The 23482-nt window shown below is 47.7% G+C and overlaps 1 protein-coding gene across 1 annotated transcript in view; it reads left to right on the forward strand.

Annotated features, from left to right (window-relative positions):
* The first annotated feature begins 2664 nt into the window (after positions 1-2664).
* The window catches only part of Mtp (microsomal triacylglycerol transfer protein), a 69088-nt gene continuing 48270 nt past the window's right edge, over positions 2665-23482 (forward strand). The window contains exon 1 of the mRNA XM_077648210.1: positions 2665-3277. Coding sequence (XP_077504336.1) covers positions 3220-3277 — 58 coding nt within the window. The 5' untranslated portion in view covers positions 2665-3219. The remainder of the gene's footprint in view (positions 3278-23482) is intronic.

The raw sequence follows: 23482 nt of genomic DNA on the forward strand, positions 1-23482 counted from the left end.
GTTGTGTGGCGGCAATGCCTTTTCTCAATTTGTTTTTTCTTTCAGTTCCTGTGCCTGCATTTGTATATTCCGGTATTTATTTTGCGCGTCAATTTCGCCCTTTCCTGTAACAGCCTCTGATGAGGCTAACAGTATTATATAAATAAATAAAGAAATGAAATTGTGGATTCGAAAGCTCATTGAGTGGACTTTTCCGCATTACATACTTATAGAAATGCGCCGCTGCGCGTGGTATTGTTGCCGAATTCATGTTTCTTCTACATCATCAAATGCACGCACGGTGTCTGTATCTGATGCTTAACAAATGCGAGCGACGACATTTTATAAATATGCAATGCTGAAAGCCCACTCTACAAGCTTTCAAATGCGTATTTTTGCCGTTCGACATGTCGAACCACATTGCTGATTAAGAAAATTTAAAAAGAGGCTCCCCTTTGATGTTGACGGTCTTTAATTTCACAATATGATATTGCCTCTTAAATTCAAAAACTAAAAGTTTATTAGCTAATTCTAGTGGATTAATAGTTTAATCATTAAGCTCTGCCATGTACATGCATGAAACCCGCCTTGCTATACAACTCAAACCAACCTGCACAGACCGCACATACACATCTGTCCGAGTTCTTAAAATACAGATCTGTAAACGTTAAAAGATATATATAGTTGCATGCGGGTCCCTTGAGCGCGCGTAGTGTCACCGGCCGCATAGTACCGTATCTGTAAAGGTCACATTCCCGGTCTGTATTAACCGAAATTGTGACACGAATTGTGGCCTGATTTTGAGCTCAGGGTGCGCTTCAGTCGGCGACCGGAGAGGTCGTGCAGATGCATACGAACTGGAAGGTTCTGCATATGTGTTCGAACTGTGCTTTAGCGAGGCAACAACTGGGTCTTATATTTGGTAAGACGCTTCGACCTTGCACGCGCTGTTTTGTGGCACACGGGGACATGAACGAATGCACGAGGGATGCTCAGGAAAGTTTGGCTTGCTGAGCTGTTGCTTGTAATGCGTAGAAGGCATTAGATGTCTGCATAGGCGCCATACCGCGTCCGCACATTTTAGGAGCGTTTGCTCCTACTCATCACGTTTCGAGATTTCGTGAGGTCTGTTACATGGATGGATGGATGGATGGATGAAGGATGAATGGATACGGCTGAACCCTTTAAATCGGGCGGTGGCTCAAGCCACCTAGCCACGACTTATGAAAGTTTACTCTTGTCTTGATTTTAGCCACCAATCAGATAACCTTCGCTTGGTTACTTCTACCCGCTTAAAATCTACTTTCCCTTCACTGTCGTTAAACCCCAATGCTTTGGATAAATCAGCCCCGCTGCTTTCCACTGTAGAATGAAGCCCTTTACAGAAAAGTATCAAGTGTTCAGCTGTTTCCTCCTCCTCTCCGCACGCAACGCACAACGTGTCTATCTCGTGGTACCCGACTTTATATGTCTTAGTCCGCAAAACTCCAGTCCTGGCCTCAAACAACAAAGAGCTTCCCCTACAATTATCATAGATATTTTCTTTTGCAATTTCCTGCTTAATGATCCTGTATGTTCCCAGTGCCGATTTCTGGAGTGATTACTTGCGGGCACTTACCGCCAGGATTGCTCGTGTGGAGCTGCGGCCAGTTCCCCGAACCGGGGGCAGAGCTGTTTGTCGGATAACTTCTTCGCTGGAGCCGGTGAGAAGTGGAGTTTGCAAAGTACGGCTGCACCCGACAGATTTGGCGAATACGTGTTTAGGCGCACATCAGCGTTTACAGTGTATCGGAGATCACGAAGTTCACTCAGAGCGCTTATTCGTTTCCCGAAGGTCGTCGAACTGACGTCGAGCACGTGACAACTTCCATTCCCCTTTCTCATTAAAGTGCGACCTCGGCGACCGGACCGAATCATCCTGAGCCCTCGGAGAGCTTCGTTTGCATCAACAGAGCAGCTGACTTTTTTTGTTTTGCTTGGGATAAAAAGAAGGGAAAAGATTGGACGCTTACAGGCACGGGAGAGGTGTAGCGTCTCGTAGTTGCGTCGTTTGTTAGCTTGAAAAAAAAAACAACTTAAAATTGGTTTTGAGCAGATGAAAACCGCAGTAACTGACTCATATCTCGGGTAACACCTCAACAGCGCCAAGGGGGAAGGGAGGGAGTGAAAGAAGAAATGAAGAAAGAGGTGCCGTAGTGGAGGGCTCCGGAATAATTTCGTCCACCTGGGGATCTTTAACCTGCACTGACATCGCACAGCACACGGGCACCTTTTTGCGTTTCGCCTGCAGCGAAAGGCGGCCGCCTCACTTGAAGCAAACCAGACGGGCCAAGTATTGTTCCCACCCTTCCACCCAGTTCTGCCTCGAGTATCACCGCGAGCGGAAATGCGCGCGCGCTGGTGCGGGCGGCGGCGGAAGTTTGATAACTGCTAATTTCGTCGCAGCTTCTTGGCGGAGTGTTGTGGAACTGGCGGGTCAGCGTTGTGTGGGCCGCTTTCTTAAGCAGATATAAAGGCGCCGTGATGTAGCGAGTAAAGGCTTCTTGCAACCTAGCCGGTAAACCAAGCGTGTACAACGAAAGCGAGGACAGAAGGCGAGAACGACGACAGGCGAAAGCGCTGCGTCCTGTCGTCTTTCTTGCGTCCTGGCGGGCGATGTATCCTGCTGCCTGCAACAATCTGCTCAGTCGCACAACAGCGGGGCCGCTGAACTCCGGCAGCGGTGCCGTCTGCGAGCCGAGGACGTGCCGGGGGCGCCCTTGGAGCGCGGTGCGTCCCATTGATCTGGGCTGCGCAGTCATGGTGGCGGCGGCAGCGCGCCCGAGCGTCGCGGCGGCGGCGGCCCCTCTATTAGCATCGGCATTCCGGGCGAGGAGTGCGCGCCGAGCAACGGTGCCGGCGGCCGACCCTCACCCGGAAGAAGGGCGAACTGGCAGGACCACTTTTGCCTTTTTCGGCCGCTGCTGGTCCTCCCCTGCGCAAGGCCAAGGCCAGATCGGGGCTAGCCCGCTGCTCGGTCGCCCGCCTGCTCGACCGGCCGCGGCTCGGATGCGATGGTCCAGGCGCAGGGCTCCGCACTCAGCGCCTATCAGCCGCACCATCGAGCCTCGGTGAAATATCATCGCGATCCCGGCCGCTCTTATCTGAAGGTCAACCAACCGGCGGCCCCTGCCTCCGCGGCGCGGCGAACGTCGAGCGCTCAGAGGCGATAGGTCGGCCCTCCGAGCACACGCCGCCACCATGGCCCGGACCCGGCTGCTGCTGCCCTGGCTTCTGGCGGCAATCGCCTGCCTCGCCGGTGAGTGCCCGGGGTTCAGTTCTTGTCTGCTGCCTGACACTGTGAGCCGTGACTGCGGAGCTTCTTCCCAAGCGACGCAGTATTCCGAAGGCTGGAGAGCTGCATCTCTAACGTCCTCCGAAAAAAAGTGATGAGCGCTCGAAGTAACTCATGGCAGTATGCGTACTACGATTTTCTGGTCGCGTTGGCAGCTGTAGCCACTGCAGGGCGCGAGGTTTCCGCCTACATGTGCCACTAACGCTTTGTCGCAGCGTTTTTGTAGCGTCAGCGAAAGTCGCTAAGTGTCTTCAGAGCTTCGTATGTTCAGCTCTGAAACATTTCTCTAAATATTTATGCGTTCTCAAGAGCCTCAAGCCTTTTTTTATGGTAAAAAACTTCTTAGTCATGCGCTGATCGTCAGGTGCTAGTCCCAGCGCCTTAAAGTTTGCCTGATGATCGACAAAATCTGCGAAACCCTCACCACGTGGTTTGACGGCAGCAGTTGCAGTAACTGTGACTAGCTTTAATGCTTCCATATATGGTGTCTGGACAGACACGCGCACGTCACGAATGTAGTATTGAACAAATGAACGCGCACTAGGACCTATGGGCTCGGGTCTCGAGAGAAAATCGGTAGCGCCAGTAGAATTCCCATTTCTGCTTGTATTTGGCTCTCAATGTGTTGGTAGAGAATCTGAACTTCTGCTTCCAGCGTTTGTCGATACACAGTCAATAGCCGCAGGAGGGAGAAATTTTCCCAGTAAGTTTCGAACTCCTTTCACTTGATACTCCTTCGTTTTTTTCGCGTCGAGTGTCTCGGCTGCGACCGCATCGGAGCGAAGTCATGAGCCCATGCTGAGATCGCTTGCGTGCTCGACTTTGGCGTCTTCGATCGACGTTCAAGAAGGGCCCCAGAGAAAAGGGATATCCCAGTGTCCGTGGCCGCGCGCTTACTTCACACTGTCTCCATGTTGTCGCTCCTACGGGGTCTCAAATTATTCAGCATCGCACACAGTATTCGGCTACGGGCGAACGAAACATGTGCTCACATGCAGCGATGTCTGGCGCATGTGTAAATGTTGCGACGTCGCCGAAGAGGATGCGCAACATCCTGCTCGCACCGCTCATGGAATATGTGCCAACTCATGCGGCCGTTTTCGTCCCAGTCGCCGTTTCAGTTTCTGTTCCTTCAATGTGCCTTTCAATGAGCGGCGCGAAACAGCTCAGGCTTGTAGGCAACCAGTGCGAACTCTATCGGTATATAAACCGGAGCGGGTGCTCTCTTCTTCTGCATGATGCACGTAGTTTTCCTCCGCGCAGCCTCTCACAGGCGTCGGCTTCGTAGCGTCGCGTTCCAGGCTCTGCCGATGTCGCGTGTTATTTATTCAAGGGCGCTCGTACGGACGTCGCTGAGCTGCGCGCTGTAGCGTGCCGCACGTCTCGAGGCTCACCGCTCCAGCGCATCTGCCGTTCGCCCTCCCTTCTTTGGCCTCCGGCACCAGCGATAGAAAGCGTGCCGGGGCGCATCTGTGAGTGAACTCACCGACCGCAGTGGAAAGCATAGGGCCGCTATCGTTTCTCTGCCAGGGCACTATCTGTTTTCTACAGCGGCGCCCCCCGAACTCGAGTTTGTGCAGCAGGAAAAACACGAGACCTTGCGCAGCGCTTCTCATGCCCGGTCAGCGTATGCGCGCTTACTACAGACTAAACAGTCCAAGTGTCTGTTTTTGCCTGCTCTGCTTCTGAGCCGCGCAGTGCGGCAAACACTTAGTCTGATCCCCGCGCCTGATATATCGCCAGTGGTACAGACAGCCTCATCGGTGGTTCTTGAAGCTTCGCGTGGGCCCACGATTGTATAGCAGGAGTGCAAAGGGCCTAAATGGTATCACCATAACTTACGTATTGACAAAATAAAATTGACTCAAAATCAGATTCATCCGTAACGTTTATTAAACGGTATCATCTGCACGATGGACTGTCTAGAGAAGGCCAGTTTTCCGCAAGGCCAAGATGTGCTGACGAACGGTTGCATTTTTCGTGTGACGCTGCGGGATATTTAAGGGAAGCGTTGAAGAGGAGAAGTGGCAGTTTAACTCAGTTTAAAGTTGCTCGCTCAGGACTGAAAATTTTAATCGGTGGTTATAGCTATAGACATTTTCTATTTATTTCACTAACTATTCTCTTTTGCTGTTCTTTGCTCGTGTGTCACTTCGCGTCCGAAGTTTTCAGGACGATGATAACTCCTGAAACCGTCTGCCGTCAGGTGACGCACATGTGAATCTGTTTTTAACACACGAGGTGCATGAATGCTATAACTTTTACGGTGTCCTGCTGAGGCTCTGTCTAGGAACCTTGTGTTAGCTGCGCCCCATCGGTACAGGGCAGCAACGGGCCCAGTTTCGACCTGGATGGCTCCGATTCTTTATACCCGCCTTATTTTGGGAAGTATGGTGTCTTGCTCAATCAAGAACTCTTTTCCCAATATACTGCCTTTTTTTTTCTTGCTAAGTTTTCTTCCATTTGTGTGTGTGTGTGTGCACAACTTTCGCTTAGTTCTTTCGATTCGCAGTGCAGATACGTGTGGTGTATGATGTTTATCGTACATCAAACCTTTTCGTGCAGTACCAAACATTTGGTTGCTCTGCACCTTTTCTGGTGTACGAGAGCTTACACTTTGTATCGCTTTCCACCTGCCTTTCAGAGACTACAGGGCGCCCTGCAGGTTTTGAGGTTGAAGGGCATATGCTCAGGGCACACGCAAAACTTGGACAGTTTCTTAAGCTCCGGAAGTTTCAAGCAGACTGTGTGCAAGCATGCATGATGTGCACGAAATTGCTCGACACGCACAGCATTAATCTCTTTTGCGGATTAGCGTATAGCTTGCGCGCAGAACATGAGGCGCCTCAGTTTGCTGAGACAAGCAAACGTCTAAATGTTCGTTTACGGGCTTCCATCGAACCGCGATCGGTATATGTGGCATTCGGAACCGCGAGCTCGGCCATTGGCTTTACTGTGAAGCGTGGACCGATGACCTTCGCTCGGAGTCCTGTAGTTCGTGAACGCGCCTGAATTTACAAGTTTCGGTGACTGCCACCAACTTTAGAGTGTAAGACACGAGCTCTGGGACGATTCCGCCATCATGTGTGCCCTCTTGCCAATGTGACCATAGCACAGGGCTCGGACCGCGAGCACAAATGGGACACTTTTAGGCCCTTCTGACCGTAGCGCTCATACACAGCTGTCTCTGGAAAACCAGAGCCGTATAGCGAATTTTCTCTTTCCAAGTAAGCTCTCCGGTTCAACCGCCATATATGATTTACTTTCTTAAACATTTTCCTACAAATGAACTCGCCAGAAGACACCAGGCCACGTCGTTTTTAGAGAACTGCGGCTTTTTTTTCTTCGTGTAACGCGAACAGTAATTTTTTTTTTAGTCTCTTCGCTAGATGGGTCTCGTGCTCGAAAACACCCAGTGGCGCTAAACTTAATTGCGCTTGAAATATTTTCCTCTGCGGCATGGTGGACACGTTGTTACCGGCTCCACGCTGCATGCTTTCTTCAGGGCGCAGAAGGGCTTGGCGACCGAGTCATGCGCCGCTGCAATCTAATCGGCCTGCGACCGCCGAACACGTCTTGGCCGATCGGCTTGAGTGGCGGGGGACCCCTTGACCGGACGGCCTCGCGGTCTTTTGCGGGAAGCCTTCGAGATAAAGAATCGATACAAGGGCCCCGTATCGCGAGAATCCATCAGCCGAGATTGCTGACCGCAGATATGCCGCTGCTTCATTCACGGGCCAGTCGCACTCTATTTTAGACGCATGCTGCAGTGAACAACACCGCCGACGCGTGCACCACATGGGACACTAAATTTATATTCATGTTCTTTAGGAGCCTTTGCGCGACATGACGGCTTATTAAAGTGCCGAGTTCCGGAGGGGGGGGGGGGGGGGGTGAATCTTTTCGATGCTACGACAACAACATCGAGGGTAGAGTTGACACAAACAAAGCGATATCGTTTAGTGTATATATATATATATATATATATATATATATATATATATATATATATATATATATATATATATATATATATATATATATATATATATATATACATATATATATGTATATATATATATATATATATATATATATATATTAAATTAGCCCCGCTGAATCAAGAATGCGAGAGCGCTTCAGCACTCTTTTTTTTTTAAATGCAACACGACCTTGTAGGTATAGTTGCTGCCTTTGGCTATCTACCTTTGTTCGATGACGGTGAAAATAAAATAGAAACAGCGACTCAAGCTCTTGTTCCGCCATGTTCTCCCGCATTGACCCGTTCTGTTCGTGCCATTGAATATTATGCATTGCCTACGAATCTAGCCATCTTACAATCACGTACTCATCGACAACACAAGGCTGCCTCTTCTACTCAGCGTTGCCCTCGCGCTATTGAGCACCGCCAATCGTCATCCTTATCCTCATAGTTTTATTCCACTCTTTGTGGGCTCGTTGACTATGTTTCGCGCTTCTAATAGTGTATTTACAACGCGGCGTTTGCCATAGTGCTTTATAACGAGGCGTTTGCAATATGAAGGGTTCATTTTCGAACTATTGCCGCCATCTTTTTTTTTTGTAAATTGCGACCGATGCAGAGCCTGAAAAGCGCCAGAATGGTTGCTTGGGCTTGCTGGATATTCGTAATGATCGACCAACGACTGCTGAGTCGCAAAAAGAACACGTAAAAAAAAGACAAGGATAGTACAAACATTTTTTGTGTCCGTGTCTCTCTGAACCCGTGTCCTTTTTGAAATGCTGTCGTTGATCTGGGCAGCTCGCTGAGTTGCACACCTGCAACAAGATATTGAATCAAAGAGAAATAAACTTTAAGGACAAGGGGGGAGAGGGGGGAGAAAGAACCAAGCACGAGTGTTAACCCCTTAAGGACAGCGTTTTTATTTATTTCGTTTTATTCGTTTTTACTTGCCTTCTCGCTCTGCAGTGTCTCATTTGTCATTTCAAGAGCCATTGACCTCTTCCTCGAGGTATCATATATCCACTGGGTAGACAACGCAGGATGTGGGAGACGGAACGCTATCTGCGCGCAGCGCAGAGTATCAAGTGTCACTCGAGTGTGCTACGTTTACAGTCTTATAGGACTGCCTCCATTCACCGGCCACGGCAACGACACCAAGTTCTGCCGAGAACGGTCGTGAAGATTCTTACAAAGCGAGGGCCTATACAGTCAGCTTAAAAGTCACTGGACCTCTAAACACTAGTCAGCCGCTGAGCCATCTGTCGCGTCGAGCTCTTCTGTGTATGCGACGAGTGGGCCTTTTGTCTTCTGCGTTTAGTACGTCGCGAGCAAGGCGGTAGTAAGGCTTCAGTGTTTTGAACGATGCCTCTCGTTGGTATCGGCGTCGTTTAACGCATGCCTAACTAGCTGTATCGGCATGGAAGAAACCGCTTCTTACGCTACGTAAACTTGCCCCACATTTTCGGAGATCATGCGCAGGGAGGACCAGTTGTCTCAAGTGGGACAGGAGAAAGGTATGCGGTAAGAAGAAGCACCCTCGGAAAAACAAAAGGCAACAGTAGCGGCGGTTGAGGAAAATGCTAGGTTACTACATGCGCAAACGGAAGGACTTAAGGGGTGAGAGACTTGCTAGACGAATAAACGAAGGAACACCGCAAAAGAGCGGGGGCAGTGTCCACGCAACACAGGCGCTAAGAACTGTTTCTCTCCTTGGCAGCAATTTATCGTGGCGAAAGAACGAGCCGCATTAGCGCCAAAGAAAGTGCAACTTTATAACAGTGCAGTGTTTGCTGAGGCGTTACGCGGGTAAAATTTAGCAGTAATTGGGCCCGGCCCGCAGAATGGCGCTTATTTCTGCCACCTCGCTTAGCTTCTGGGACTCTAAGTCAGCGGTGAAGAAAGCAATTTTTTTTTTTTAAGGGAACAGAGGCCATAGCCGACAAGAAAGTGCCGAGCGCACGGCGTATAGCAGCTAGCTAGAGCACGAGCATTCGCCGGCCGCGCCGTGAATTGCGGCTGAGGATGCGTCCCGACGTAGCGACGTCAGCGCGGCGGCCGCGCTGCGGGGCTCCGAAAACACTTGTCGATAAGTGGTCCTGATTAGCGGAGCCGACGTGGCACCGCCGCGGGAAACCGCGCGCTAAAGCGGGCCACTTTCGCCACGCGTCTCTCGGGGGCCCCTGCGTGGCGGGCTGCGGACCGGCGTCCCCGCCGCCTTTCCGGCCGACCCAGGCGCTCGGCGTTGCTTTCAGCGCGGCGCGGGTCGCGGTCGGAAGAACGATTTCCGCGCTCGTCTTCGTTAAATGGCGAAATGCAGGAAAAAAGAAGCACCTCCGGATGGGCTCACGCCGACGGCTCGTATTGCGCGCGTGTTAAACAGCTGCGCCGCGGGGGGCGGGAAACAGAGAGAAAGCTTTACGACGCTGGTGCTAGTCGCCGAAAAGACGAACGTCCGCTCCGTTGCTACTGTGTCGTTCGCAGACAGGGCCTTCTTTGCCAGAGTGCCATGAGCGTTGAGTCGAAGGGTTCCACGGCCGTGCGTTGATGGAGCTTGATTGTTGGTTCCTCGCACGTGTAACGCCCACAAATGCGTCGACGGGCGGTTTCCTGCGTACCCCATTGTTTTCCACCTTTCAGCAGCCGGAAAAAAATAAAATGTGGTTGGGAGAACAAAAAAGGAAAAAAAATTGAGTGTTCGCAACAAAACTTCAAGGAATACAGTTTACCTCCCTATGTTCACATTTAGCTTCCATTCGGCGCGTTTATCTCAAAGCAGGCTTCACGCTCGGTCATGTAACCTCCGCATTGCCACCACCTCGGTGGCGTCAACGTAACTGCTTAGTGACGCACAAATCGCCTGGTCATACTCATACAGCAGCAGCCAGAAATCGAACAACGAACATTTCACAGATAGGCAGTGTGAGAATGAGCTGTAGTCTGGACGCCGAGGAAATCGCATTGTATTGAGGCCCCGGTATGAATACTCTGGAAATCGATACTGATCCCGAGCTTTCCACGACAGTGTGTGACGTAGCCCAAAATATTGCTTTATCGCGTAAAAGGATATATAGATTAATTTTGGCAACTGACTCATGGTCGGTCGCACCTTATCCACTGAGAGGAGGTAACATCGCTTAAGACGGCAACGGGGAACGAGACACACACTACCGCTGACTAGCAATCAAATGATTTATTGCAACACGTGAGGCAGAATATAGCCGCGTTTCTGCATGAACGCGACAGCAGCGCATCGCGCCAAGTTTTTAGCGCATCGAATTCATGTAAACGGTGATAATGCGCTAGGAAAGCACGTCGCATCAATGCGCCAGACGGGGGTAGATCGAGAATGGTGAATGGAAACGGGTTTGGAAGGCTGTCCCGCCAAACTTGATGCGGTACGTGTAAACAGCAGCGCATCGGCTCCACGCGATACGCTAGGAAAGGCGACACGCTACTAACACATTCATGTAAACGCGGCTTATGAAGTAAACATGTTCCCTGCGTCTCGTCTTAAGCTCTGTCACGTCCTCTCCGCCAATATGTGCCAACCAGTCCGCAGCAGCCCTCTTCTCGCGCCTTATTCATCGCTAGTGGGGTAGAAATAATGGAGTCGAGCATCTCTGTTGGAACTTCCCCGTACAGCGTGCGCATCGACGATGTTTATTTTTTCATTAGTTTCCCCGAGATTCGTACTAATTGAGGAATGAATACAATGTGCCCGTAATTTGTCTCGTGAGCCGCGTATTTGTTCCTTACCACTCCGAAAAAATACCGTATTCGGCCACAGAGCACGTCGGAGACAGCAGACACTGGTGTCGGCACGAACACTCGGACATATTCTGCCTTTGGCCCCGACACCCAGAATGCAACGGGCATGCGTATTCGTTTGTGAACGCTATGATCTTGCTATGGGCCGTCGCGTGGGAATGGTGTGCACAAGGCAGGTTGCGGCGTCGGCAGTAAGTTCACTCCCTTTATAATTCCTGGAAAAAAGGAACATTTGAAGGAGTATACGTATGTAAATATACAGGGTGTTTCACCTAAGACGGCACACAATTTAAAAAAAAAAGGGATTTTGTTCAGTTAGAAGAGCGCGTTTTCATAGCAACATAGCATTGTCAGTGGTGAAGTACATCAGAATACAGCTAAGAGGTACTTACTCTTAGAAGGCTGGTTAACTATTATTGAATAGTTAACTTTTAACTATTACTGTTAGGCCACTGAGATGCGTGTAGCTCACCGTAAGTAATATCTATATCAGTTTACAGAATTTCGAAAAATCGGTTACCCTCGGCGCTGTGGCCCTTACAAATTATGGTTGTTTCGAGTGAGTTACGTGTACTGGAGAGGTTGCTTTTCCTGCAACATTTTCGAAAGCGCATGCATTGTGCCGCGATGTAGCCAAAATTTGTTGGGCCACAGCGCCGAGGGTAACCGCGTCTTCAAGATTTAAAAAATTTATATGGATATTACTTTCGGTGGACTGCACGTCTCTAAATAATTAATTCAATATTAGTTAACCACCCTGCTAGTTAGCACGTCTTAGCTTATTCCGATGTACTAGACCGCTTACAATGCTATGCCAAAAAAAGCGCTCTTCTAACTCAGAAAGCCTATTTTTAAAAACTATGATAATTCCTGGGTGAAAGACCCTGTATATGTATATATAGAAAAGCGCTATGAACCCGTAGAGTTTCTTACTATTAACTAGAGGGAAAGCTGGCGGCGCTGCACCTCAGTCACTATGGAAGCTCAAAGCATCATGGGCCGGTGAGCTACTTGGTGCGGGACAGTCGGATTTTTTCGGGAACGCAGAGTGGTGTTACTGTGGTGCCCGATTCCGTCTGAGGCGCGCCCCGTGCGCAGACGATTTTGGCGCGAACGTAGTGCGCAAAAGCCATAGTAGCGAAAACGCAACAGCACACGACGCCAATAAAATGTTTTTATTTTCCGAAATGCAATTAAAAAACCTGTTCATGTTTTTAAGCAACAACATTTTTTTTTAAAACATACTTCCTATTAAAAGCGCGCCTGTTAAGCGCGAAATATTAGTTTCTGTGGTGTGCAATACTTGCCCAATACGAGAGAGCAAGCTATCTCTTATTTTGGGCAAACTTTGCATTTACACGCTTTTCTGCTGGTTTGTTGCAATTTATAGACATGGTATTGAATGTTAGGGCATTCTTAATTATCGAAAAACGTTTACTTTTGCATTATTTTTTGGCCAAAAGTTGCGGTTCTGCAGTCGCTAGCTCTCCGCCCCATGATGCTTAGAGCGCCTATGGTGCCTGAGGTGGTCTCGAGGACGCACCATGCAAACTCCCGTAAACGGGGCGCCAGCTTTCCCTCTAGGTAATAGTAAGAAACTCTATGTATGAATCTCAGTGCTTTCGTTTCCAGAAGGGCATCTCTCTCTCTCTCTATTTTTCCCACAGTGTTGTAAGCATGCCCTCGACGCGCAGCGTGCTGCGTATACAGATTGTACCACTGCAATATCCGCAGAGAATGCTGCTTGCATGGTCTGATGCAAGCAACTGGACAGCTTTTTCCTCTGAAAAACAACGTTGGTTTGGGGCTTTTTCTTATCGCGTGCAACCCGCTGGAGCAGCTTTTCTTTTTTTCTTCTGAACCTCCGTTGAGATCCGGTTTTCTAGGGAATTCGAAAACTGCCCCGCGGAGAGTACACGCCTGGCTCCCAATGTCTACACGGCTGCCACTTCGCGTCTTCTTGCTGGCCATGTACGCAAACAGCGATCACTGTATGGGCTCACTGGGGACAGGGCCTGCTATTTATACTCTTTTACCGTGCTGGTAGCGATTTAAAAGCTTGCACAGAACCTATGGATCGCAGGCGGCGAGGCACAGGCCGTCGCTGCAAAAGTCACGGAACAGGTCTTTGCGATGTTAGTACGCCGCTGGGGCGCGCAAGCGGCAGTCGCACAGCCATTGTTCTAGATTCTGGCTTCCGGGTCATCGCTTGCACGCACACAATTACGTAATTGCAGCAGTTGTGGTCGTAGTAGGAAACACTTGAGACAGTCAGTGCACATCCAACGTCAGAAGGCTCTGGGAGGGATCTGGTGCAGAGAGTCGGCATTGCGCACCGACTGAGTGGCCAGGAACTGTTACCGGGGAGTTTTAGCAATGCGGAAATATGTATTAGCCTGGACGTATGCAGGATATGTATTCACATGGAAGGTTATGGTCAAGTACTCAACAGGGTGGCCAAACCCTGTTTAGTGAGAAGGTGCGCTGTCGCCTCTGGTCACCAGGATCAGGTCGCAGCCCAGGCCTGGCTATTCAATTATAGTCGATTTTTTTTATTCTATCCGGTGGAGAATTGTGCGGCACCGGGATTCAAAACGCGGTCCTCTTCGACACGAGGCGGATGTTATCATCGTGGATTAACATAGGCTTGCTGCGCACGCGCAGTTGTACGCTGTGGAGCAGTAGTAGCAAGGTGGGGCCCACGCCTGCGCGTGTGCAACAGGCGTACGTTAATCAGGTATATACGTCCCCGCTTTGCCAAAGCTCTCCATCAACGGGAAACGGAAAAGAGAAAACTTTGTTTGGAAAATGGTGCGTGTAGCATATCCTAGCTATAAAAAGAAGCGACTGACCGTTCATGGCGCGACCGGTGGACGCTTCATGCAGTTTCGCTCCTCACTGGACCCGAGCAATCAGTGTGAATTCTCTGTTCTCGGGTCCTATATTCCTCCCGCATATATGTTCCAGTTGCGTCAAAAGAAAGCGCATTGTGAGCATCACCCTGGCGTCAGCGGTTAAAACATCGCATGTTTGCGCACCCATGTATACTGACACACTGCGGCGTGTACAAGTGCTTCGGTCAGTGAGTCGTTCTCTGTTCGCTCAGCGCAGCTTTGTTTGTTTTATGGGGCTTAAATTCCAAAAGCAACTCGGGCTATCAGGGTCGCCGTAATGGAGCGTTGTGGATATAGTTTTGACCTGCTGGGGTTCTTCATCGGGCACTGACATCGCACTGCAAACGGACCTCTTGTATTTCGCCTCCACCGAAATGCGGGATCGAACCCACGTCTTTCTGATCAGCAGCCGAGCACCACAACCACTGAGCCACAGTGGCGTACGCGCAGTTTTGGGTCCTCCTCTATGCCCGTCGCCTCCCAGCGCTGCGCATTCCAGAGCCGTGTGCTTTGAGGAAGCCGTTGAAGGCCAAGCACGCCCCGGTGGCCGACGTGCCACCAGCTGCCGTGGACGCTTCGACCAGGAATAGCTACATCCCATCCCTACAGTTGATATTTGGCAGCAAGGGTCTCGGCGCGGAGAACATAACAGCCCTGGAGAGCTTGGAAAGAGCTGCAGTACATAATCTCTGCTTTAAACAAGTAGACGCGCATGACGAAGTTTCACAAAAAATAAACGCCACTTTCGGTGGTATTAATCTTTTTGGCTGTTAATAATTAGTAATTGGTTTTTGGGGAAAGGAAACGGCGCAGTATCTGTCTCATATCGTTGGACACCCGAACAGCCAGACACCAGGCACGCTACTTAACGGATAAGCGGAAGCGCGCTCGACTGGACTTGGCGCGAGCCCATGAAGAATGGTCGGTAGGCGATTGGGGGGAGGTCATATTTACTGATGAGTAGACCGTAACCTCAAGATGGGATCAACAGCGCCGAGTATGACGCCGGTACAACTGCAGGTAAGGTTTAACTATATTCTCTTAATGATATCACGCTTTGCAATTGCCAGTGCTATATTTTCGGCGTGGGTGAATAATTCTGTGTGCGATGCTCGAGTGGGTGTTTCGGAATTGTTCCAGAGGCCTTTAACTTTATCTGGAAGCTAGGGATCACGTCTGCACGTCAGCAAAACGAGTTTTAGAACGGCGCTTGCCCACATGTCCAACGGTAATAATAATAATAATAATTGGTTTTGGGGGAAAGGAAATGACGCAGTATCTCTCTCACATATCGGCGGACACCTGAACCGCGCCGTAAGGGAAGGGATGCAGGAGGGACTGAGAGAAGAAAGGAAGCAAGAGGTGCCGTAGTGGAGGGCTCCGGGATAATTTCGACCACCTGGGGGATCTTTAACGTGCACTGACATCGCACAGCACACGGGTGCCTTAGCGTTTTTCCTCCATAAAAACGCAGCCGCCGCGGTCGGGTTCGAACCCGGGAACTCCGGATCAGTAGTCGAGCGCCCTAACCACTGAGCCACCGCGGCGGGTCTTTTTGGCTGTTATACTTAATATTTTAGCTGTTATACTTACTACGAACATCGGATATAACGAACGGATACCGTGTGACCGTCAAGTTCGTCACAAGTGGGCTCGACTGTATTTAAGCTACCATTCACGCTTTTCCTCTCAGCTAAACATAGGACAAGCTCTCGAAGTTAATTTCCCGTCCTTGTCTCTCCTGAAGTGGGTCGTTGTCAGCGATAGCTGCTGTGCACCCAGGCTCGCCTCGGCCACACGAGCACAGGCGTTACGTTGTTAAGGGCGTCCGCACCCCACCTGAGCTTGCAGCGTTGCAGTTGGAAACCGTGGTGAGCGTGGGAGTTTTCTTTTTGAGGCGTACTATACGACGCTGTTTGCTCCGAAGAAAGTTCCTCCTCACTGTTGTTAGGTCCCAAACTAAAAAAAGAACCCACAAAAATGTAACATTGGTAAGAAAAGTGCTCGAATATAGTGCCAAGGCGCCACAAAAGCGTCACCATAAGCAGAAACGTGGCGAGAAAATTTTAATTGTTGTAGGACACAGAGTAACAGCGGCTGTGAGTAATTTGAAATTATAAGGTAATCGCTAATGAAATGAAAAAAATATATACATTAAGACCACCGGAAAAAAGCACCGAAACGCAGGAAGCATTTCTAAGGGGAGATGAAAAATGTGAAAAGCAACCAGAAGAGTTTCCTTTGTCATTGTCAGAGGAGAAAGGCTGTTTCTGAGCAACAGCGATAACAAGTTTAATTCCCGTACATGTATATATGGCATGCGTGGCGTTGTTCTTTCTTTTTAAATGAAGTTTCTTCAGTCCTCTTAAACAAGGGCATGATCTGATGCGCATATTTCGTTTGACGTTTTTATCTTGTGGTCTTTTTTTATGCTTTCTATTGCAAAAACAGGCTGTTCGCCAAGTTCAGGTCATATATATATTCAAGACACAAAATGCACAGCCTGGATCCAAGTTTTTCGGGCCATTTTGTTTGCTTATAAGCCGTGTACATGACACTGATGCTCATCTGAAGAACTTAATCATCATCATCATCATCATCATCATCATCATCATCATCATCAGCCTTACTTCACCCACTGCAGGGCAAAGGCCTCTCCCATGTCTCTCCAATTAACCCTATCCTTTGCCAGCTGCATCCACCCTTTGCCTGCAAACTTCTTAATCTCATCCACCCACCTAACCTTCTGCCGCCCCCTGCTACGCTTACTTTCTCTTGGAATCCACTCCGTTACCCTTAAGGACCAGCGGTTATCTTGCCTTCGCATTACATGCCCTGCCCAAGCCCATTTCTTCCTGTTGATTTCGACTAGGATGTCATTAACCCGTGTTTGTTCCCTCACCCACTCTGCCCGCTTCCGGTCTCTTAACGTTACACCTATCATCTTTCTTACCATGGCTCGCTGCGTTGTCCTTAACTTAAGCTGAACTCTTTTCGTTAGCCTCCACGTTTCTGCCCCGTAGGTGAGTACCGGTAAGATTAAGCTGTTGTACACTTTCCTCTTGAGGGAAATTGGTAAACTGCCACTCATGATCTGCGAGAATTTGCCATATGCGCTCCACCCCATTCTTATCCTTCTAGTTATCTCCCTCTCATGATCCGGATCATCTGTCACTACCTGCCCTAAGTAGACGTATTCCATCACAACTTCTAGGCTCTCGCTGCCAATTGTGAACTGTTGTTCCCTTGCTAGGCTGTTGAACATTACCTTGGTTTTCTGCATGTTAATTTTTAGACCCACCGATCTGATCTGCCTGTCTAACTCATTGATCATGATTTGCAGTTCACCTCCTGAGTTACTCAGCAAGGCAATGTCATCAGGGAATTGCAGATTATTTAGATATTCTCCATTTATTCTTATTCCCAACTGTTCCCATTTCAGGCCTCGAAATACCTCCTGTAAACATGCGGTGAACAGCATTGGCGAGATCGTGTCTCCTTGCCTGACGCCCTTCCTTATTGGAATTTTATTGCTGACTTTATGGAGGACTATAGTAGCTGTGCTGTTGCTATATATATCTTCCAGTATTTTGACATAAGGCTCTTCTACCCCCTGGTTACGCAATGCCTATATGACTGCTGAGGTTTCCACTGAGTCGAATGCTTTCTCGTAATCAATGAAAGCTATATATAGAGGTTGGTTATATTTGGCGCATTTCTCTATCACCTGATTGATAGTGTGAATATGATCTATTGTGGAATATCCTTTACGAAAGCCTGCCTGATCATTTGGTTGATTAAAGTCTAACGTTGCCCTTACTCTATTGGCGATTACCTTAGTAAATACTTTGTAGGCAACGGATAGTAAGCTGATCGGCCTGTAATTTTTCCAAGTCCTTGGCGTCTCCCTTCTTAAGAATTAAGATAATTTTTGCATTCTTCCAAGCTTCTGGTACAGTCGAGGTCATAAGGCATTGCGTATACAGGGTGGCTAGTTTTTCTAGCACGATGTCCCCTCCATCTTTCAACAGATCTGCTGTTACCTGATCCTCCCCAGCTGTTTCTCCCCTTTTCATTGCTTCTAAGGCTTTCTTTACTTCATCTTTCGTTACTGGCGGGATGACGCATTGCTGTGCACTGCTGTCTTTCTCATTAACGCTCTGATTACATTGGCTACTGCACAGGTCTGTGTAGAACTCTTCGGCTACGTTAACTATCTTATCCATATTGCTAATGACATTGCCCTGCTTGTCTCTTAATGCATACATCTGGTTTTTACCTACGCCTAGTTTCGTCTTCACTGCTTTTAGGCTACCTCTGTTCTTTAGAGCATGCTCGATTCTCTCCATATTAAACTTCCTTATGTCGGCTACCTTGCGCTTATTTATTAACTTTGATAGCTCCGTTAGTTCTATTCTATCGGTAGGGTTAGACGCCCTCATGCTTTGGCGCTTCTTTATCAGATCTTTCGTCACATGAGATAGCTTCCCGGTATCCTTTCGAACTGTCCTACCGCCTACTTCTACTGCGCACTCCGTAATTATTGATGTCAGATTATCGTGCATTGAATAAACATCAAGATCGTCTTCCTCAGCTAAAGCCGAATATCTGTTTTGCAGCGCTATCCTAAACTCCTGTGCTTTCCCTCTTACGGCTAACTCATTAATGGTCTTCTTCTTCACTAGCTTCTTCCGTTCCTTCTTCAAGTCTAAGCTAATTCTAGACCTTACCATTCTGTGGTCGCTACAACGCACCTTTCCGAGGACGGCCACATCCTGAATGATGCCAGGTTTAGCGCATAGTATGAAGTCGATTTCATTTTTAGTTTCACCATTGGGGCTCTTCCAGGTCCACTTCCTGTTTTCTCGTTTGCGGAAGAAGGTATTCATGATCCGTAAATTATTTCTATCCGCGAATTTGACCAATAACTCTCCCCTGCTATTTCTAGAGCCTATCCCATAGTCACCTACCGCGTGGTCGTCAGCCTGCTTCTTGCCCACCTTCGCATTGAAGTCGCCCATCAGTCCAGTGTAGTGTGATTTTACTTTATTCATTGCCGATTCTACGTCCTCATAGAAACTTTCAACGGTCTGGTCATCATGGCTGGATGTGGGCGCGTAGGCCTGCACCACTTTCAGCTTGTACCTCCTATTCAGCCTAATTGCTATAGCTGCTACCCTCTCGTTAATATTGTAGAACTCCTCTACGTTGCCAGCTATATCCTTATTAATGAGGAGTCCCACACCTAGTTCTCGTCTATCCTCTAATCCGCGATAGCACAGTATGTGTCCGTCATTGAGTACTGTATACGCCTCACCTGTCCTCCTAACTTCGCTAAGCCCTATCACATCCCATTTAATTCCCGCTAGTTCCTTGAACAGCACTGCTAGACTAGCCTCACTAGCTGAAGTTCTAGCGTTAAACGTTGCCAGGTTCAGATTCCAATGGCGGCCTGTCCGGAGCCAGAGATTCTTAGCACCCTCCGCTGCGTCACAGGTCTGACCGCCGCCGTGGTCAGTTGCTCCGCAGCCGCTGGGGACTGAGGGCCGAGGGTTAATTGGTTTGATCATAGAAGGTTGTGGCCAAGTACTAAACCAGGCTGGCCAAATCCTGCTCTGGTGTGAGAGTGCGTTGTCGGTTCTGGTCACCGAGATCAGGCCGCACTCCAGGCCTGGTTATGCAATTGCATCGACACGCGGATTTTTTTTTTTTTTGAAACCCGGTGGAGAATTGCGCGGCACCAGGATTTGAACCCCGGTCCTCTTGCACGCGAGGCGGATGTTCTACCTCTACGCCATCGCTGCTACATGAAGAACTTAATATCTGCAATATAAGGAGAGCATTCGTCTTGATCTTTCAAAACTTTTTGACTTTCAAGGGTGCCAGTGTCCATTAAACGGCTGAAAAAGAAACCATGTGGGCTGAAACACTTTAACCACGACTGTGATTCTCAGCATCACACAACGGAGCTGTCAGGCTGGCACGTGCGCCGAGTCAACGCGCTTCGAACCAGCAGTATGCTCAGGAAACAAGGTATATCTGCTAATTAGCAAGTCACTTCCTTATTTCGCTGAGGTGCATTTGAGTGAATGGCGAAGAGACATGTCTTATTGCTGGTTTTAAGGGAACCTATAGCAGCATTGTATAGTGGAGGGGGGAATTTCGGAGCATCGCCATTGAGAACAAGTCCGGTGAACATTAGGTAAACGCGCAATCGAGAGGGATTTTGATAAGTTTAGGACATGAACACGCTCAAATTTTCGACAGCAGGGCAGGCACAACAGAATAATGCTGTTCATATATGGGATTCTGGCGTGCTCAAGCAAAGCTCGAACAACTGGCGAAAAAATTGACTGTTGATTTTCGCAGTTAGGCCAAATACGAATTAGGTGCGCTGGCACTTCGGTTTTTCACTTCGGTTCCGGTGTTTGTATCCATTGTCCACGGATGAAAGTTGTTCGAATAGCGATAATGGGGTAATGCCCTTATATGCGGAACTGTACATTCGCTACTTTGCATTCATAGATCCCTGGGTGTCCCCGTACCCCTCCTGGTGCAGTGCTGCAGCGGTTGTTGAAGTTGAAGTTGAAAGTTTATTAATGAATTCAAACAATGTTACAAGAGTATAATCGAGAGGTCCCATGGTACAAGACCGCGGGTGGGACCTCCCATGACAATAAATTTCAATAAGCAACAAAATAGAAAATACACAACACATTAATTAGCGACGCAGAGAATGAATAGATCGATAGATACATAGTCTAATATGTGTGCCGAAATATTTAAATACAAACAATATGATGCAGGAGAATGTACAATGAAACACTCACATGTGCCGCGATACATAGGATCAATAACAAAAAGAGGAAAAATATCACACATTAAGAAGGAAAAGCTTTAATTTGACCTTGAACAAAGAAAGCGTATCAGTTTGTTTTATGCCTAAGTTCAAAGAATTCCAAAATGATATGGATGAAAAATGAAGGCATTGTTTCCCGTAGTTAGTTCTGACCTTGGGTAGTAAAAAGTTATTACGCAGCGCAAAACGCGTGACGATGTTGCTTATGGTAGTGTCGGCAGAAATATGCTTAGCGAGAACTGATGATGAAGAAACTTAAAGAATAGGATACCAATGTTGTCCAAATAAAGGGCCGAGATAGGTAGAACGTTTAACTCTATGAACAAAATGCGTGAGGGTGACATTCGAGGGGTATACGTTATGATGCGCATGGCTTGCTTTTGCAGATTTATTAAAGGCCAGAGATGAATATGATAGGCGTTACCCCAAGATGAGATACCGTAGTTTAAGTGCCTGTGGATGAATGCGTAGTAAAGGGATAATAATGTTTTGATTGGGAAATGGCTTCGGGCTTTAATTAGTGCGCGTAACCGATATGAAATTTTCTTGCACGTTTCAGCTACATGATGATGGAAATTTAAATGAGGGTAAGTGATAACACTGAGAAAAGAAACTCGATCTTGCGGCGAAATATCAGCAGAATATAGGTATGGTAGTTGTGTAATGGGTAATGGCTTCTGAGGGGGATGAAAAATCTGAAAACAAGTTTTAGTGACGTTCACAGAAGGCGATTAATGTGGCACCAGCGCTCAAGAGAATCAAGGTCATATTGTAGGTTATGTACGAGCTGATTAATTGCCTTGTGCGATGACATCATGGTAGAGTCATCTGCGTATAGTATACTATTGCAATGTTTTAAACAGGACGGTAAATCATTAGTGTAGAGTAAAAACAATTCAGTGACTAGAATAGAAACCTTGTGGAACACCCTTGTTAATTAAAGTTATGTTAGATGCGTGGTCATTAATAGAGACTATGTGCTCTCGGTCACAGGGAAAGCTCTTGAACATCATTAGGCGAGGTCCAGTGATACCGTATGACTCTAGTTCGTGAAACAAGATGGAGTGATCGATGGAATAAAATGATTTACTAAAATCTATGTATACTGCTCCTGAGAACATTCCTTTATCAATAGCCAGTCTAACGTTATCTATGAGAGACGCTATCGCAGTATCTGTAAATAGTCCGCACCGAAAGCCGTGTTGACTATCTGTCAATGTTTTAAATTTTTCAATATAACTTGACAACCTTATTTCAATTAATTTTTCTAAAATTTTGTGCAAAAAGGGAAGAATTGCAATTGGTCGATTATTATTTGGCAGAGCTGGGTCACTTTTTTTCAACACCGGTATTATTTTCGCTATCTTGAGCTGCTTGCGATAACTGCCCCATTTAAAAACGAGATTGCAGATGTGGCTGAGGACTGGTGCAAGCAATGATGCTTTCCATGGATATTGTCAACGCCGGGGCCGGTGGTCTTTAAATTAGCAATTACGGATAGAACTTCATCTGGATACGTGGGGGTAAGAAAGCATGAATGAGGGCAGCGCTCAAGAGAAGATGCGCACAACGAAGAGAAAGGATAATTAGATGAATTTAAAAAATAGTTGCTAAATGTATTCGCCGTTTCCTCGGGATCAGATGAAATAACACCACCGTGAAAAATAGAATGAACAACATTAGGAGACTTACGAATGTTCAAAAATTCGTCAAGCAGCTGCCATTTTCGTTTGGAATTGTTAGTATGTCTGGATGAGTGGTTTTCATAATAAAATCGTTTAGCTGTTAAGCGGTTAAGCGATGGTAGCGGTTAAGCGATGCGTCACTGCCCAGCGATGGCGGCTGCCTGCCATGATGGACAAGGACAATATATATATATATATATATATATATATATATATATATATATATATATATATATATATATATATATATATATATATATATATATATGAAGCCAATAGCCACAGAGCACAGGTTTTTTGTTATTATTGTTTGTGGTGTTGTCTAATGGAGATTATTAGAGAATATTTTATCGCTTAAAGATAATTGATCAGAAAAGCAGAAGAAAAAACAACCACATGCCGCCGGTAGGAACCGAACCCACGACCCCCGAAATACGCGTCCAGTGCTCTACCAAATGAGCTACGGCTACGGCTATTCAATATTGTTGCTTTCGGAGGTATTTAAGAAATTTACGTATGACCTAACCTTGAGAGTGTTAACCAGCGCCACCCTTGTCAATAAAAGGCAGACGTAGTGCGTCCTGTATTAGCGCTGGTGTGACGTGGTACGTCATCGAACGGCGAAGGTGGAAGCTAAGTGAGAACCCTCTTATGCTTCCTAAGGCATCAACGATTTGTGTAATCCAGGTTGCTATTCCCAGCAACCTCTTGCTATCATTAACTGCCACCTGCAACAGACAGCAGTTCGCTCGCAATTCAGTGGGCAGGTTCTGATGACATCAAAGTCGCGTGACCTACCTGGCCTAGCCACCTCCTAGGTTGCTTCTTTGGGCATTTTTCGCTAACACCGCTGCTGCCAAATTTTTTGTGAGGTTTTCAGTGCAAGCGCAAAGACAAGCCTCTGCATGGTGTGGTCTTTGTGCAAAAATGATAATGTTGCCACAAAGGAAGTGCCCTGATAGTGTGTTACTTAACATGGCC

The sequence above is a fragment of the Amblyomma americanum genome, chromosome 1 (assembly GCF_052857255.1).
Source record: "Amblyomma americanum isolate KBUSLIRL-KWMA chromosome 1, ASM5285725v1, whole genome shotgun sequence".
NCBI classification, from domain to species: Eukaryota; Metazoa; Arthropoda; class Arachnida; order Ixodida; family Ixodidae; genus Amblyomma; species Amblyomma americanum.